The sequence below is a fragment of the Zosterops lateralis genome, assembly GCF_965231275.1.
Source record: "Zosterops lateralis genome assembly, chromosome: 3".
Classification (NCBI taxonomy): domain Eukaryota; kingdom Metazoa; phylum Chordata; class Aves; order Passeriformes; family Zosteropidae; genus Zosterops; species Zosterops lateralis.
This window is the reverse complement of record NC_139764.1, coordinates 8271303-8288574: the sequence shown is the minus strand read 5'-3', so window position 1 is coordinate 8288574 and position 17272 is coordinate 8271303. Positions and strand designations below refer to the sequence as shown.

Here is a 17272-nt window from a genome sequence, read left to right as displayed (position 1 = left end):
TGTTCACAAGTGTGTGATCCATGCAGAGCAGAAGGGGAAAGAAAGGTGCCATGGCAGAGGAATATTTTATCGCATTTTATAACATTTTATAGGAACAAAATTCCAAGGCCAAATGGTATAGGCCAAAGACAACAAACGAAAAAGCGTTTTTGTAGATACTCAGCATCAGATTCAGAGAGGGTAAAATGCACAACAAAGAATAAGATGTTGTAGAAGTGAAAAGTGCCTTGTCAGGAGGTCAACAAAAACTGAAGAAATTAAAAGTAAGGAAGAGGAAAACCATCAGTAGCACAAGACAAGAAGCTCAAAGACATAAGAAGAGGCAATAGCACATCTGATGGATGGCTGAAGATGAGAGACCAGTGCAAGAAATAAACCAATAATATACTAATCCAGGCATTTACAGGCTGCAGCTCTAACTTCTTTGCAGACAAAATGTTTTTTACATGATGTCACAAAAATAATTAAACTTAAAAAAAAAAAAAATCCCCAAAATGCAATCAATAGAAGCTTTTTACTCTAGTAGCTGGTGGGATGGCAGATTTCCACCACCTTCCCTCCTCCTCTTTTTTTTAGAACTCACATATATTTTTTTGAGTATGAGCAGGTTATGTTTGAACTGAAGTTGTAAACTCAAAGATGAGGAAAAAAAGCAATGCCCAAACCATGTTATCGAGTGCATCTTCCTTAATACACTGCTTAAAATTAATGTCTATACACTCATTATTGCAGTTTTCAAAGGATCAGGATTCAATGTGTCATTTACTTTTTTCGCTAAAAACTTAAAACTTGCCGTCAACTAATTAAATAGATACACCATATCTATTTAATCATATCTATACCATATATATGGGTTGAAATCAACCCCTTCAAGCATTAAATGCTACATTTAAGCATTCTGTTCAGTGAACCCCTAAATTCTTAAAAGGTGGCTTTAAACCTCTAAATTCTTAAAAGGTGCCTCTTTTTCCAGAGCAGCATTTGTAAATGCTCTCTCTGTAAATGACATGAGTTTTCTTTAGAAGTTACTTACAGCACAGAATTCTTCAAAGGATATTCTTCCATCACCATCCTTATCTGCATTAATTATGGTTTTATCTACAATTTGCTGTAACTGAGTGTCTTTGAGATTGTTCCCAACCATCATCTTCAGCACCTGGAAGAGCTCTCCATTCGAGATATAACCATCTTTGTCCATATCATAAATGCGAAAAGCAACTGTGGAATAAACCAAAAAATAATAATAAAAAAAAAAATAAACCAACTATTTGGTAGCAACTGTGGTTGGAAAGTAATACACACTCACTTTAGAAAACACCTGAAATTGTTTCAGCACCAGCAGTAAAAGCACTCTCTGAACACCAAAAATAAAATCTTCCCCCCTACCACAAGTAAAGCATCTCGGCAGCAAAACATTTACAACCTTCCAGGAAAGAGATGACTCAAAATCCCATCTGGTTACTTTGCTGCAAACAACTTTTGGCACCCAGACTGAATTTATTTTTAAACATTTCAGTCTTAGTTATTGGAAGCTTCATCCGTAACGGAACCTGTCTCTTTTCTACTCCTAAAGCCTGGGTCTGGAGATGCAGTTCTGAAACAAGAATTTAATGCTTTTCTACTGTAATAGCAAAGAATTGAGTATTATTTTTTGGCCCTGTAAGTTCACAGAATTTTTACAGAATATTTAAAGAAATATTAAATTAAAAGAATATTTAAGAATATTCTTAAACATTCTATTTAAGAGTAGCAAACTGTTCTTAAATGAATTTACTTTTTGAAAATACAGAAAGCAACTGAAATTCTTCCGAAAACAACTAACCCCATCCAACCTTCCCTGCAGAAAAGAGTGCTAACAAATCTTCACACAGATAAAGGACAAAATGTGCAAAAAGTTCACAATCTACTTTCATGATTTTCCACTTTTTACAACAATTTACATTTGCCTTTGGATCTTAATCTTAACTTACAAAAACGTATTTTTGAGGATCAGAAAATTTTTGTGAAGGAAAATCAAAATACTTACACCTCAACTTCTGTTCTTTATCTCCTTTGACACTGAACTGGGAGACTCCCTCTATAAATTCTAAATAATGCAAAGAAAACTTATTTAAAAAGCGTATTTTTCAATAAACGAAGTCAACATTGAGAAAATTTTAGAAATTGTAAAAGCAATCAAGTCTTTAAAATTCAAATCTTTAAAATACTGTCTACCTTGTGACACCTAAATGTCTGCATACTTTGATATTTAATGTTCTTCAGTGGGAGGAACCCCAAATCCAATGCAGCACTCACTAAACACACTTGGTCACACCAGGATTTAAGTAATTTTGTTGCTGGATCTTCACAAGAATCTGGCAGAAAAACTCTTAAGATCTTTACTAAAGCTACTCCAGCTGAGATTCAAATTGTACAACTCCTCTCAAAACTAGTTTCTCAATGTAAAGAACTACACTGAAACTGAAAATTGCTAAGAAATGTTACAATATTATTTTTCTATAAAAGAAAATTGATTTTGCCAACTTCCTGTTCCCTCCCATCAGGCACAACTCTTGGTAACTGTATTAATCACAGTCAATGTCACAGACAACATGATCATCATCGCTCATGACTATCTATTTTTGACAAGGGAATTTTGAATAGTTCTATGCAACAATTACTGCTTCCATTCAAACCCAACATTCTGGTTGTACATTTAAGGGGTTTTGCAAAGGTTAGCAGCTCTTGTATATTAATACCTGATTTAATATGTCAGTCTGTCAGTATAAATAAGATTTAGGTACTGTCTCCAATTAAAAAAGAATGCAACACTGATTACCCTTCTCTAGTCATAAGCAACAAGAAATACTAAGTATTACCTTGAAGAGAAGTTACAAACATTATCACTTCTAATGGTCAGAGACTGTTTTAAGGTGAATTAGTGATGAAGATTATAGCCTGTTGGCCTTTTAATCATGAATATTTAAAATACATCTAAAATTTTGAGAAGTGTATTAAATCAAATCTTCTGGGTTGTTTGGATTATTTTTCCTTCAAGTGTCAATATAAGATCTACTTAAAAAGAATCCCATAAAAGAAATGTCAACAGAGAAACCTGGGTGGGCTCTTTTCTATTTTCTAAATACTCCAAAGTGCAGATTTCATTATGATATTTGGATAAATAAAACTTTTGCAGAAAGACACCACTTAGCCTACCACACTTTCTTCAGCCTCTCCTCAGCACCAAAATTAAAGAGTCTAAATTAGTGTACTTTAAGAGATATTTAATGAGTAGTAGTCAGCATTAGAAGCTATTACTAAACAATCTGCTCTAAACATTTCACTCAGAAGCACCCTAAGAGAGAAACTAGTTTTACTGGTTTTATTTACTTTCACTAGGATTTAGCACCTTTTTTTAACAAATCTTCTTCATCTCTTCTCTCTCAGATGAAGAAAACGACAAATTCTAAAGCTCTAAGTCACAGAACACTGTGCCTTACCTTTGAAATCCACTTCTCCATTGCCATCTGTGTCAAATATATCTATTACTCGCTGTACTAATGGGTTCTGTTGCAATTCAGGTAAAGACATGAACTCTTCCACGCTCAGAGAACCAGAGTTGTCCAAATCAAGCTTCTTAAATCTCTTTCCTAGTCGTTTTATCTCATCAGCATCAACTGAAATGAAAAACAACCCCAGACTTAATCTCAGAAAGGCTTCAGTAAACCCTCTGCAGTTAAACACAAGGCACATTTCATTGCTTTCCTACAAGATTTTCTCCTACTTTACTATAATTATTAAACACCTATAAAGATAACATGAAATTCTGAAGGCAAACACTATTTTCTTTTAAATAGAACTTACCTTTTTTTCTCCCTGCATCTGCCATAATACAGTTATTAGCCTTCTGACTCACTGAATACCACATGCTGACACAACATTTTGAAGGATTGAGGATGCTTAGCTAGCTAGTTCTTAGTCAGAGAGCTCTTACAAATACCAGATAGGAAGAAATTAAGGAGGAGACCAAGTGTTCTCTGAAGGAACTGGCATTATGTTCACACCAGACTAACAGAGTATGTTAGAAAGACAATTATATTCAAGTTATTAGCAAAATCAGTGCTTCCTCAGCACCCTGAACATGAGATCTCCTGGGGTATGTGTCAAGTTAAGCAGGTTAACAGTCCTAACCAGTATCTCTCACCTACTAAAAACATCCCTCTGACTGGCCCAAGATAATTTTTCCTCTCCATCTCAGACACATCTGTAGCCACAACCTGCATACAGCATACAGAAATTGAAGTAGATTCACCTTCAGCAGCAGTACCTCTTCATCTAATCTCTTCAAATTTATAGAGAATCTCAATTAAAGCATTTATCTAGTAACCTATTTTACACATTTCATTATGCCAAGAGACTAAACCTGTGAATCCATTAAAAAAATTAAAAGAAATATTGTACTTTGCTACTGCTGAAAATCTTGAAAAAATTTCCCTGTAACAAGCTGAAAACATCCTGTCAGCAGCTTTATTTATGAGATCCAAGTCTGTTTACATGTTGCTCACCATTTTTGGCTACAAAGGAGGAACTCAAGTTCTTAGGAAGCCTTGAAGGAGCCCAGAGCACAGAGCAAACCACAGCAAACACACCTTGCAGAACCCTAAGGCTGCAAACTCCCTCTACCAACCTTGTCCTGAACATGAGCAGTTCCCTCAGTAGCTCCATTTACAAGTGTGTTTGCTCCAATAGTAACAGACGTTACATCTTATCTTCTACAAGGCACTTACATTAACCTGATCCATTTCACATCACATCAGTACCTTTTGTAAAAGTGCAGCATAAAACCAAACAGCTCTGAGTCTTTTTAATGCATAAGGTCAGCCAACCTACAGAGCTTAATGTTTTGAAACTGTAACCAAGTCAAAGACCTGATACTCTACCAACAGTAGCTGACTTCCACTTCAAAGCCTTGATATCCTTGTCTACAAACCAATGGGACACAAACACAGAGTCCTCAGGACTGTACAATTTCAGAATGAAAGAGAGGCCTGACAGAAGTCCAAGTGCACAAGATGATTTTTTGACATCCTGCAGTCAGTCTCAGTTACTGCTTGAAACTGCAGACGCGAACAGTCTACAGCCCCAGAATAATCTTCTTGCTGTGACAGAAAGTGACAGAATCTGCCTCTTGGGCTATAAAATTAACACTAAACATAATTTGCTTTCCTCAGTTTCTAGTAAGCAGTATGGTATTTCACCTCATTAACCTCTCCACTGCACTGAAATATTCCTTTTAGTCCAGTCTGTACAGAAGCAAACCAGAGCCAAACCTGGAACCCCTCCCAGATGACACAGAAGGAGAGGGAGCACTATACAGTGACCTGGAGGTAGAACACCATTATGTGACTAAAAGAACACAGTATTAAAAAAGAATGGCAAAGCAGAGCTCCACAGCCAATTTTATGAGTTCCACCAGCACAAAATGCTGCTTCTCACCAATACACTGAGGGTTATTTACCAACTTTTGCTTCTGTACAGAGAAACTCTTTTGCTTCTTCCACTTATCCTCACTCCCAGTCCTGCCACTGGACAATTACTGGGCCACCCCATTTTAATGCAAAGACAGCACCTTGGCAAGCTGCAAATGTGGGAACCTCATTTTTAGTGCATGCTCTACTTGCAGCTCACATAGAATTGATACCCTCAAAAAATCCTCACAGCACAAGCATTTGAAAAAGCATTAAAATGTTAAGGTTGGGTTATCACACTACCTATGTAAGCACATTTCCCCTTGTAAAATAAGTGTATGAATACACATAATTTAGACCTGTATTACTTCACTTGAAAACAACTAGACAGCAAACTGAAAGCATTGTCTATGGGGTATATAATGCACTGTCAGTCTCTTACCAGGTAAGTGGAATCTCACTTCGAGTATTAATAGAAAGACTAATCTTTCCATTTTGGTCAGTTCTAAAGCCTCCTAAGCAACCTGAAATACTTCCTAGTTCTGCAATTTCACAAAATCACACTGGAGAAAAATGACAGAAGCATTAACACAGCTGAATCTCTTCTCCCTTGCCACAAAAAAACTACTGAGTTAATCAACTGCAAGTTCTGTAACATTTCTAAGTAACACATATAAAACTCCTAAGTACCAAAACGCAGCACTGAGATTCTCACAAATCAGGATGGAAGCACGGAGCTGCCTGAAGCAGGACTACAGATCTCTGATTATAAGGTCACACCCTTTCCTCACAACCCAGAAGTCACATTAAAGATGTGTCTTATTTCATTACTTCAGTTCCATTTCCTGCTTTGGCAGCTCAAGTCCATTTTTCCTTCACAAATATAAGAGCAAAGACTGAAAGTCACACCCAAAGTTCTGTCAGTGCTCTGCTATGAAGTGGAGCTAATTACCACACACACAATCACTCACACACTGCTACACAGCTTAAATTGGCACAAAAGACAGACAAGACCAACTCTGCCATTGCAGAGAGACATGCTAAGAAAACAAACTGCTGTCAGAAAGGTATTTTATCTCAAGTTCATGTATCTGTAGCAGGAATCTCTACCAGTATGAACTACAAAAAGAACATTTTCTTGTGGTGTTCAGAAATTGAGCCACTGGACGCAGTATTAACAAGCAATGCCATCATCATCTGTTGGGCACAAGAACCACTGCTGGGTTAACCAATCTCACATTTGCAGGTAACAAGGTCCTTAAATTCAAAAACTAGCAAGTGTAAGAGAAGACTTTTGTTTTGTTTTAAAGATTGTAGGCAAGGAGGTCAAGATTATGGATGACAAAGATAAGAATCAGATCACAGGAAGGAGAGGAGGTTGCAGAGGCATGTAAGAATATTTCTCAAGAATGTTCATGTTCTACTGAACTGTAACAAAGCAACAGCTGCAATTATGGAATTAAGGATACTTGAAAAATGTTAATTACTCTTTCTCCACATAGACACACATCCCATTTCATAGCTCATCCCAGCTCAACTTCAATGCACAGTCCAGGTACAAATATCTGGCAGCACTTTCGATTAGAAATGGGATTACAAACTTCTCATTCCAAACCCTGCACATTCAAGCAAAGGGTTTGCCTTGCACTGGAGATCTGAGAGAAGTTCTTTTCTTAAGAGGAATATTGAAAAAATTAGCATCTCTGCCAAAAGCTGACCAAAGAGCAAACTCTTCCAATGTTTTCCTGCTGGCAATTGATACACCATGAATGACAGTACTTGGAAGATGAAGTAATGAAAAAGCAAAGTAAATGCAGGACTAAGAAAATCTTCTTTAATAGTTCATGAACCTCTGTTCCTAATGAATGTATCTGGTTAAACATAAGATCACTATGTTCATAACTGACTGCATGAGAATTTCATATAAGAATTTCATTATTTTTCCTTAAATATATTGTAGGCACCTCACCTACCTTTCCCCTTTCCCCAAGCTGAATTTTAAAAAGCTTATGCACTTGAAAAAAATTTGTATTTCAGTAGCATCTTTGTCTTCATGGAACAGCTTTAAGAAATAAGAATACAAATATAAAATAAGAGATGAATACATCACAGTATAATATGCCTTATATTTGCATACCTTCTGTCTATGCTTTCTTCAGTTCAGAGTTTTCATTTTTGGTGACTCCCTGCCTATGCTGAATTTACCTAAAAACTGTGCAGGTCTTCTGGGGCTTAATGTTTGTTTCTTCGCTCTCCTTTGGATTTTTTAAAGGAAAATATACATTTATGTATAACAGCAGATTTCAATAATATCTTACTTGTTTTTTGTTGACATTATCTCTCAGAATGCACATACACAACAGTTCCCATACGAGATGGATGCTCCCCTTTTTTACAGGGCCTTTATTTTCCTTGTCCTTATCAACAGACTTTCTTAAAATTCTGAAATTCACTCTCACTGAAGAACAGAGCATTGAACTAAATTTTTAGTGTCTGAACAAAAAACATGACTTTCTGCCCACACAAACTCTCTTTAAGTTCTGCTGGAAATGCAAGGCTCAAGATAGTTCAGATCAAGGGAAAGCTGAGCTGAAAGGACTGATGGTGGCAGTAGCAGACAGAATTTAAGAAGACCAGTTCAGGAGACCAGGACAGATAAAAACACCAGGAAATCCCAGAAAGCCCAAGTGCACAGCTGTGTAAAAAGGGTGATACCACCACTGAGGAAAATCAGGAGGACTGAGCTTTGTTTACACTGTTTGAAGCAGAGTTTGCCTGTGACTCATCAGCACACTCTGAGCAAGCCTGAGCATTCATTCCTCTACCTCAGATCCAAATCAGCCTTTTTTGTGCTGTGCTCCCCAGCTGACAGGGGCTCTGTGCTTTTCAGCAGAATCTGACAGTATCCCATCACCTTGGCACTGATGCCTGAGCTCACAAACTTATTAACTGGCTGGAAATAATAACTGCTAAGTGCTTTCCTTTAAAATGCTTCGTTGGCACCTCTATACCAACATCAAATTCTGCACTGTTCTGTAACACATAGAATTATTTATGTTTATTTCATAATCCATTCTGAACTTTGTTCCCCTTGTAATTAACATACGGCAGGTGGTTAAGTAGTTCTGGTACTGAAGATTTTTTTGTTAAAGAACTATCAGTACTTTCAAAAGATTCCTCTTCCATCCAAGCACTGAAATTCTTAGGGCCAACACCTGCTTCATCTCCTGAATTCATCTGCATACATCTAAAAATATGATGAATCAGGTTAAAATGCTTCCAAGAAACGACATGCAAATGCTTTGCCTCACTCCCATTTGAGTGCAGGAGCCTTATCTCCCAGTTGCTCAATTTCTAATATGCTGGTCCACACTACTGAGCCCCTCACTTCTCCCCCCCAATGCAGCAGTAGAGGATCATCCATTAGATTTTAAAATAATTCTGTTTTAAATTCTTATGCATGTAGCTGATGCTCAGGTAAGACTGTAAAAACTGTTCAAGAGGCAACTCAGAGTTTTATTAGAAGCCAATTTCAGAGTGCTCTATGTTGAAAATAGTAATTTCTGAAATCCACTACATTCAGTGATGCTTTAACAGGACAATTGCTTATGGATTAAGAAGCATCTTACACAATAATACACACAGGCATCTTCAAAGGGTACAGACCTGAGGAAAGCTGTGCATCTCTCAGCAATTAGGTGCTGAGCACTTCTGAAATCTGTACGTTTACTCCTGTATTTAAAAGGTTGGCTTGTCAGCTACTCTTTGCATACTGGCTCAAAGGTTTAACTAACAAAAGCCAGATCAGAGCATGGTCACAGAGAGCCCCATTTCCACTCATTTTTCAAACATGAAATCACCATGAACAAGAATATTGCTAAGGTGTTAGGAGAAATTTTGTAAATCAAATATGTTCTGAAATGAATTTTAAATGGCCCCAGACTCATTTCCCCCCCAGAAGAACGTATTGCAGAGATCTCAAAATAAAACAGACCTTCAGCAAAACTCGCACCTCTACCTACAGTCTCATCTGATTCACGAATATAACGTTTCAGAGCAGCAACCAGGTCAGCCATTTCAGTTTTGGAGATCAGATTTCAAAAAGATGACGCCCTTGAGAACACACTCAACCACTTGTCTTGTATATGCTTACACACAGCTGGCCTAATCCTTTTCATGACTTCAGATGTGTCAATTACAATTCCCTAAGTTAGAAAAGAGATACTACTCTTCTCATCTTAAAATCCAAACACTCTACAAAAGAGTGTTTATATTAAAAATACTACACTATAAACTACTCTTTACTCTATTACAAAATAGTTTTCTCTACATCTTTTTGCTATGATAAAATTTTCTTATGGATAGATTCCACCATGGAAAGCAGTGATAGGTTTTCAGTAATTTCTGGCACAGCACAGGTGAGAAACAAAACCAAACCATGTTAAGGAATCCAACACTAATTCACCCACTGACAAGAACTAGTGTTCTAAAATAAAAAGTTAAAAGAATACACTTGACTGTTTAATGGTGTGCATCCTCTCCATGGTATCCTGAATTTGCTTCACATAACTGCCAACTATAACACAAAATTGTTCTTAGGAGACACCAAAGTAGCAAGTGTAGCAGAAGCAGAGTTTATGACCCAATGCCTCCATGCAAACAGCAGTAATTCATTATTACTAACTTCCAAACTCCAAAAGGTGAAAATTCAAAATCCAGATCAGATCTTCAAAGACATTGTCTGGCCTTGCCTTGAAAGCTTTAGACTCCTCAGTGACCATTTCTGGAAAGCAGCAGGAACAATGAACATTTGAAGAACAGTGTGAACATTTACTTGGTGGACTTGCTCCCTGCCATGCAGCTGTGCACATCTGTGCCCAAAACCCCTGGCTATTAGAATACTGAGGCAAACAGAACCTTTAAACACAGCACTGTCATTGCACTGGCTGGGCCCATCCAAGCAAAGGGACAGTGATAACTCCATTTTCCTGGTGTGTACAGTTATGTTGCTCAGGAACACAGCTGTGAGAAAGGCCATCAGAGCAGAGAAACCTTTAATCACGCAAAACTTCACATCTCAACAACAACAGCCTCAATACACAGTTCAACCAGAGAATACAATGTGAAAATCCTCACTTTCTCTGCAATAAAAATGTGCAAAGAGGTTCAATAGTAAACCTTTAGGCTGCCTGTTGCGACCAATGAACACAGCTTGTCCTAGAATCAGAAGTGAAGGATGGCAACACACTGCTTACAGCTCTGACACTGACACAACTACCTAAAAAAAATTCTTCAGAAACCAGTTTGTCCTTAACAAAACACTGGCCAACAGAGCAGTAATGTAAGATTGAGATATACTGTGCCAGCACAAGCACATGACAAACACTGTGAAAGAGATCTAAAAAAGAGTCCCTCTCTTGAAGAGTTACCCTGTTTAAAAACAAGATCTGATTCACCCAAGATAAGGAATTTTATCAAGTGGCTCAGAAGACACGCACAGACGTCTACACACACTTTAGGGCTGAAGAAAATCATTCAACAGAAAAAGCAACTAAGAATAGGTACACTTAGCACAACACCACAAGGACATTTTACAGGACAACCCTTTCTTTGGTCAGCTTTAAGCAAAAAAATATTTTGTCATTTTCACAGGGTAGACAAACCCCATGAGATGGAGCAACAGATCTTATTCTCACGTGGCCAAAAGCAAGTAACACCAAGTGGGTTCTCACCTAACTGCCTGGCTGCAAGCAATACACAGGGGGAAAAAAAGAGCTCATTTAGCCTCAACCTCTTCTTCCTCTGACGGCACAAAGGCAGTTTAAGCAAGATACTTCACTCCTAACACGGTACACACTGCACCCTGAGGAGATGGCACCAGGACTGAAGAAAAAGCCCCATGGGCTGAACATTTCACCCTACAGATATCAAGACTGTAAGGTTTTTTTAATATTCTAATGGAAGACTCAAAGAAAACACTCAAAACTTTAAGAGACTTTTGTTTTAAAGATGGACTGATTTTTGATTTTACAATCTAACAGCAAAACCCATATTATTTTTAAAAAGGTGATTTTTAACCTTTTGATTTTACTCTCTTGGTAAGTATATAAATTGCTTAACATACATGGAAACTGTACATATCAACCCCCAAACAAAATTCACTTCTGTTACAATACAGTGTAGCAATTTAAAAAAACTTACAGTGTGAGCACATTTCCAAAGGGTAGCTTGCCTCATTTCCCTGAAACACAACAAGAAAAAAAGAACAAAGTTGCAATTACTCCCAAATTAGCTTTGAGGACGTATTTAAAATTCAGCATTGCAAAAAATCTCAAGCAAAACAAGTTACATTGTTATGTAGATATATCTATTTCAGACCCAACAATCATAAACAGTGTTTTATTTGGATAGATCTATGTTACCAAAACATATAAAGAAATATAAAACCATTATGAGGTCTCCTTAAATGAGAATTCCCATGAAAATGTCAGTTCAAATAATCATGACAAGAACTTCAATCCCACATTCTGAACTCAGAAAAACAAACTCACTACTTATATATTGTGCAGATGCTACTTTTCAAGTTAGAAATATTTTATTTCAAAACTTTACAAAACCTGCTTTACCATTTTATTTCACACGCAGAATCAGACACATCCTCATGAATTCCGATGACAAATCTTACTCGGTTTGCAGAAGAAAACTGTATCAAGTTTTCTTCCCTCAACCACCTGCCCATTCACCCCAAAAAAGATTCACACAACGAGGATTATGCACAAGGAGAGTTTTACATGACCAGAAACTCAAGACGTAACAGCTTTACATTTAAATATTTCTGTAATGTACTATGCTAATATGTTCCTGCTTTGTAATTGAATGGAATGGAAAGTCAAAAGAAGACTTTAAATCCTTGCTACACAACAATACAGTAATAACACAAAAGCTTTAAACTTTGAGGATATCAACATTTTAAATTTGCACACATGGAAATCGACATGAACTACTGCAAGATGAACACCAAAAACCACTAAAACTTGGTATTTTCCCCAAAACTGCCTCACTTTGAGCCAGAGATCAGAATACGCACACGCTTAATGATTTTTTTTTAATCCATTACCAAAGGAGCAGTCAGATGACTGAAGAGATTCATAACCACTTTCAAACTCTATGTTTTTAAGGGAGTGTGTTACACAAGAAAACAAAACATTGCAGATGAGTCTAAGACATTCTATTCAGCAGCAATTCTCTTATGGTGTGGAGCATAATAAGGGATTCCACAGCTGAGCACTTCCAAAGAAAGGCTCATCAAAATGATACAAAATTGAACAGAAACAGAGATTACTTGACAGAAGAGGAGGGAAAAAAAAGAACTACATTTAGCCTAGAAGCTAAAATGCAAATGCATTTCCTAATTAGATCAGAAAGGGGCAGAACAAACATCCCATGAATCTAAACATGTCCAAGAGGAGATGTACTGTTGTTGTTGAGGGGAGCTGTTTGCATTTTTTTATCTCAGGAACGCTTTCACTTTGCTTATCCCCCACAATCCACGAGCTCTTTTGCTTCTTTTAAAAAATGTTCGTGCATTTGCTCTCTAAGTAGGGCAGCAAAAGGTACAGCCTTCATGTCTTCTCAGAGCAAGACAAAGCAGCAGAACAGAAATGTAGCTGAGGACTATCAGGCCACTAAAACCTCAAAAGCTCATCAGGGATGTTTTTCCATTGCTAATTGCACTGTGGCAGGGAATCCATGGGGAAAATAGTGCATGGAACCCCACCAAAGTCTTAGGATAAACAGCAAAGACCAAAACAGGCAGCAAAAGGCTAGTGTGTGCATATGAATATAAAAGGGTAGGCAATCTAAAACGGGGAGAAAGCAGAATTTTGAAACAAGAAGAAACAGGAACCAGGGGATCCAGCTAGGCTGCTCAAGACACGAGGTCATGAAGAGGCAAGAAAAACACCAGACTGGAAGGCTGCAAATTAAAGGAGAAAGTTGAATTAAAACCAGTGCATTTGTGCACATGCACACAAATATACAATCTTAACTACTACTGTTCTGGGCATTTACGTCCTTGTTCAGGTCTTGGGAGAAAATTAATTTTTGGTACAGGCTACCAAAATCAATCTGCCTAAATACACATAAAAATGCTTCTGAAAACTGAGCAGGACAAAATGAAGAAATGGGAGTAACTGTTTTCAGTTCATGAACTGAGTGAGCGTAATGTTTATAAGGAGCCTTACTATGCATTTAGATGCACGTGCTAAGTCAGAAGCAAGTTATCTAAATGGAGTAGCCTAAAAAAATATTTGGAGATCAGAGAAAAACGTGAATAAACTTCAGCTTAGCTTTTCTTTGAAACAGTTACTGCTAAAAAAAGTGTTCAGAATACTTACCTATCCAGGACTGGATCTTGGATACCTAAAAAGGTAGAAAAAAATCCAGTAAACGACATGATTATTCAACATTTTCCACATAGTATTTAGGTAAAGTATTTCAAAGAAGTAGTTACCTGCTATTGATGTGTGGAATATTCATCTTCACAGGAGAATCCAAAATTCTTGTAAGACTTAAGAAGGATATTGGGAGGGGTCAGGGGAGGTTTGGTGCAAACAAACATCTGAACTACTCGTGCCAAAATTCCTGTTTGCACCGCTGTGACCTGAACAAACACAAGGATGGTGCTCTCTACCAAAGCCTTGATCTTCAGAGATTAAGAGGAATGATTTTGTCTCAGGAGCAGGCTTTTTTTATCACATTCCATGAGTACAAGAAAGCTGCTCACTATTTGGGTTGCCCCAAATACAATCAGTATTTCATGTACACACTCTGAGACAGGAGAGATATCCTGAAACACAAGCACTAAGGAGGCTGAATACTGTTCTTGCTCAAGAATCAAGGATTGTTTAATGACAGGCAGGCAGTAAGTAAAATGGAAGGTTTAAAGCTATATCCACATTCATGTGTTCAGAAAAAAAGAAGGGAGGGAAGCACAGCTAGGAGACATCACTAAGTATCAAATAAACCCTCTAAGAAAAGGGAAAGAAACTGGATACACACTTTCATCTGAACGGTTTTAATGCAAAGAATTACCTAATTTTAACACCAGATGAGCAAGTATTTTTAAGAATGCTGAAAAATATTCTGTGATTGTGAGTGCACTAACAGAAAATTTGAGTTACTGCAAAAGGTCACTATAATTATATACCTTATCCATTAAAATAACATTGCATTCACACTTTATTTTATAGTTTTAAATTATACTAATCTAAAAAGACCAAAGCCAGTGTAAAACTCCAAAGATGCAATTTCATCTGACAGAAAAAGTTCATTTATACAAATGCATCTGTAGACTAACAAGGTTCTGACACAGCATAAGACTGTCAATTTTAAAAATCATTATAATAATAGTGTTTCCTGACAGATATATATTTTGCATACCTCACAAAAAGTGAGAGTAGCTGCTCATATATACTAGATCAGCACATTTAGAAACCAGTTTGTTGAAGAAATGCAGCTTTTACAGAGTCAACACTCCACAAGAGATTTACTCAGCATCTACACCCAGTGTAAAACATCCTCCCCCAGCTGCATCTGGGTATTGCTACCAGACACCTGGAACTCCCTCTCAAGCTGCATCAGTAAAAAAAGCAGCTGAAATGCTATAGATACTTTGAATACCCTTATCCTTTTAGAATAATAGTCTTGAAATTTTTTTAAATGCCATTAGAAGCCTACGAGTTAATTCCCAGTTAAACAGCCACAAAATCATGACTTATTGGCAGAAATAATTACAGATAAGGGAGAAGTCCAAAATCTGCTAACAGAAGGTTGACCCAATTCTGAATACTGCAGAAATACCAGTTTCCTAGAGAGAAGTCAAAACACATCACTAAAGGAGTTGACATGACACGTAATGTGTTCCTTTAAGAACAAAAGTGGGGTTTGCATTTTTCTACTAAGAGTTCTTTTCTCCTTTCAGCAGCTGTGCCTTTTTACTAGGTAAGAATAACCTCTTAATGGACTTAAGTCATTATATCTTCTGTAAATTACTAAAAAAAAATCCTCCTTGATTTTTTTTTCCCCTGGCAACTGTTTCAAATACTAATCACTGTTTCTTCTTAAGATCAGTTTTGTACATGCTGCTCCAAGGCACAATAGTTAAGGCAATTATCTTGACAAGTTTCCTCTTAGTGAAAGACATGAAGATCTGTGGATAGAAAATAAAAAAGGAAATTAGCAATTAGCAAAATTAGTAACAGAATTTCAACTCTTAGCTGCAATTGTTTATACAAAACAGCTTGTACACAGATATCACACTGCAAAGCAGTTCTTCAGCATATATTAGTAGAACACTGTTTCTAGAGCTGATTATGCAATACTTTTCTGCATGGTGTGCACCTTTTTGTGAATAGTTCAGAGAGCTAAATTACAGCATCAGCCCTCAATTAGTTTTCTGCTTTTATAAAAGCAGAAAATATGCTTAAGTGTCAGCAAGCTACAATTTCACCATGGGACTAATCTCAAATTTAGTCCTCCAAAGGGGGTGGGGGTGTGTGAGTCACTACAAATGAAAATTAATTCCTGGAACAGTTTAAAGCATTAAGTTCTTTCAAAGACTCTGATTTGTTTCCACAGCCAGGCAGTTAATTCAACAAGGGACAGGAGTGGTCTCCTGAGCTGTTTAGTACATGTACAGGAGTAGTTGTCCAAGATTTACTACCTTCTGCAGCAGCACAGAAATGCCATGTAGGATCTTCATCCCTGTAAATTGCCTTAAATATGCAAACTGCCTTGTCAGAGCACTGGCTGTTCCACCTCTGCACTAGATGTTCCTGCAGTTGTGTTTTTGATGCAAAGGCACCTCCTGGGGTGTTGGCAACACACTGCGCAAGCTGTGCTTCTTGCATCTGCTCCTAAACCTTCTACACTACTAATTACCACTGTTAGCAAACGCAAAAGAAACTTCAGTGGGCAAGTGAAACGGTCCAAGCCATATTAGCTGGGGACCAGAACTCTGCATTATCAAGTCAGGCAACTTCAATGCTTAAGTCACACAAAAAAGCTGTTTTCCATCATCCCCTACTACAACTCAAAAGAATGGGAGCATTAAAAAGAAAGATGGAAGCAGCTGGCAGCTCGCATTTAAGAGCCCACACATAAGACCTTTCTCCCTGTTCCACAAACACATAAAATGCTTCTCTGTCTTTCCTCATTCTTCTCCCTACCACCAGAATTAATGACTGATGACAATTACCTGTTGCAGAGAATTCTTCCTCCTCCTTCGAGCCCATTTTCCATGTATTGCCACTTTCATAAAGCTTTGACAATGAAGAACTGCTTGGTGAAAAGAAGTTTGATTTTGTTGGGTTGGTTTTTTCAAGGATCATTGTTTAACAAATTACTAGAGCTCTGGCTGTCAGAGGTTGGTATTCCTCATCAAAAAAACAGCAGGTAAGAAGGTAAACTAAAAATGACAGTATGTGTTTTGCAGGCTCTAAAAACTTCTGCATGAATAGAATGTGCCACACAAACACATCTACAGTGGTTTAAAATAAATTTCACACAAAGCCCAGGAAGCTTTAAGTCACTTTATTATTTGAATTTCTGAATTAAATGTTGGTCACAAAAATACACAAGATCTCACCGATTGCAGTTTATACATTTTATGTGGAACTTACAAGAGAATTAAACACTAAAAGGAGTTTACCAGAGAGCAGATGAAAGACATACACGAAGTTTTTGTAGACACCACAAAAAATACGACTTAAAACAAGAAAAGCAAGAAAAATATTTTAATCTACCCTGTTCAGAAAGAGTATGAA

General features: G+C 37.2%; 1 protein-coding gene across 2 annotated transcripts in view; it reads right to left on the bottom strand.

Annotated features, from left to right (window-relative positions):
- The window catches only part of PPP3R1 (protein phosphatase 3 regulatory subunit B, alpha), a 38651-nt gene that overhangs the window by 1962 nt on the left and 19417 nt on the right, over window positions 1-17272 (bottom strand). Inside the window, exons 1-5 of one of the 2 annotated variants that reach the window (XM_083857446.1) lie at window positions 13844-14460; window positions 11649-11688; window positions 3480-3656; window positions 2027-2086; window positions 1034-1218 (exon numbers count right to left, since the gene is read on the bottom strand). In XM_083857446.1, coding sequence (XP_083713572.1) covers window positions 1034-1218; window positions 2027-2086; window positions 3480-3656; window positions 11649-11661 — 435 coding nt within the window. In that variant the 5' untranslated portion in view covers window positions 11662-11688; window positions 13844-14460. Of the gene's footprint in view, window positions 1-1033; window positions 1219-2026; window positions 2087-3479; window positions 3657-11648; window positions 11689-13843; window positions 14461-17272 lie in introns of those variants that run through there. The other variant, XM_083857445.1, reaches the window with a different exon arrangement.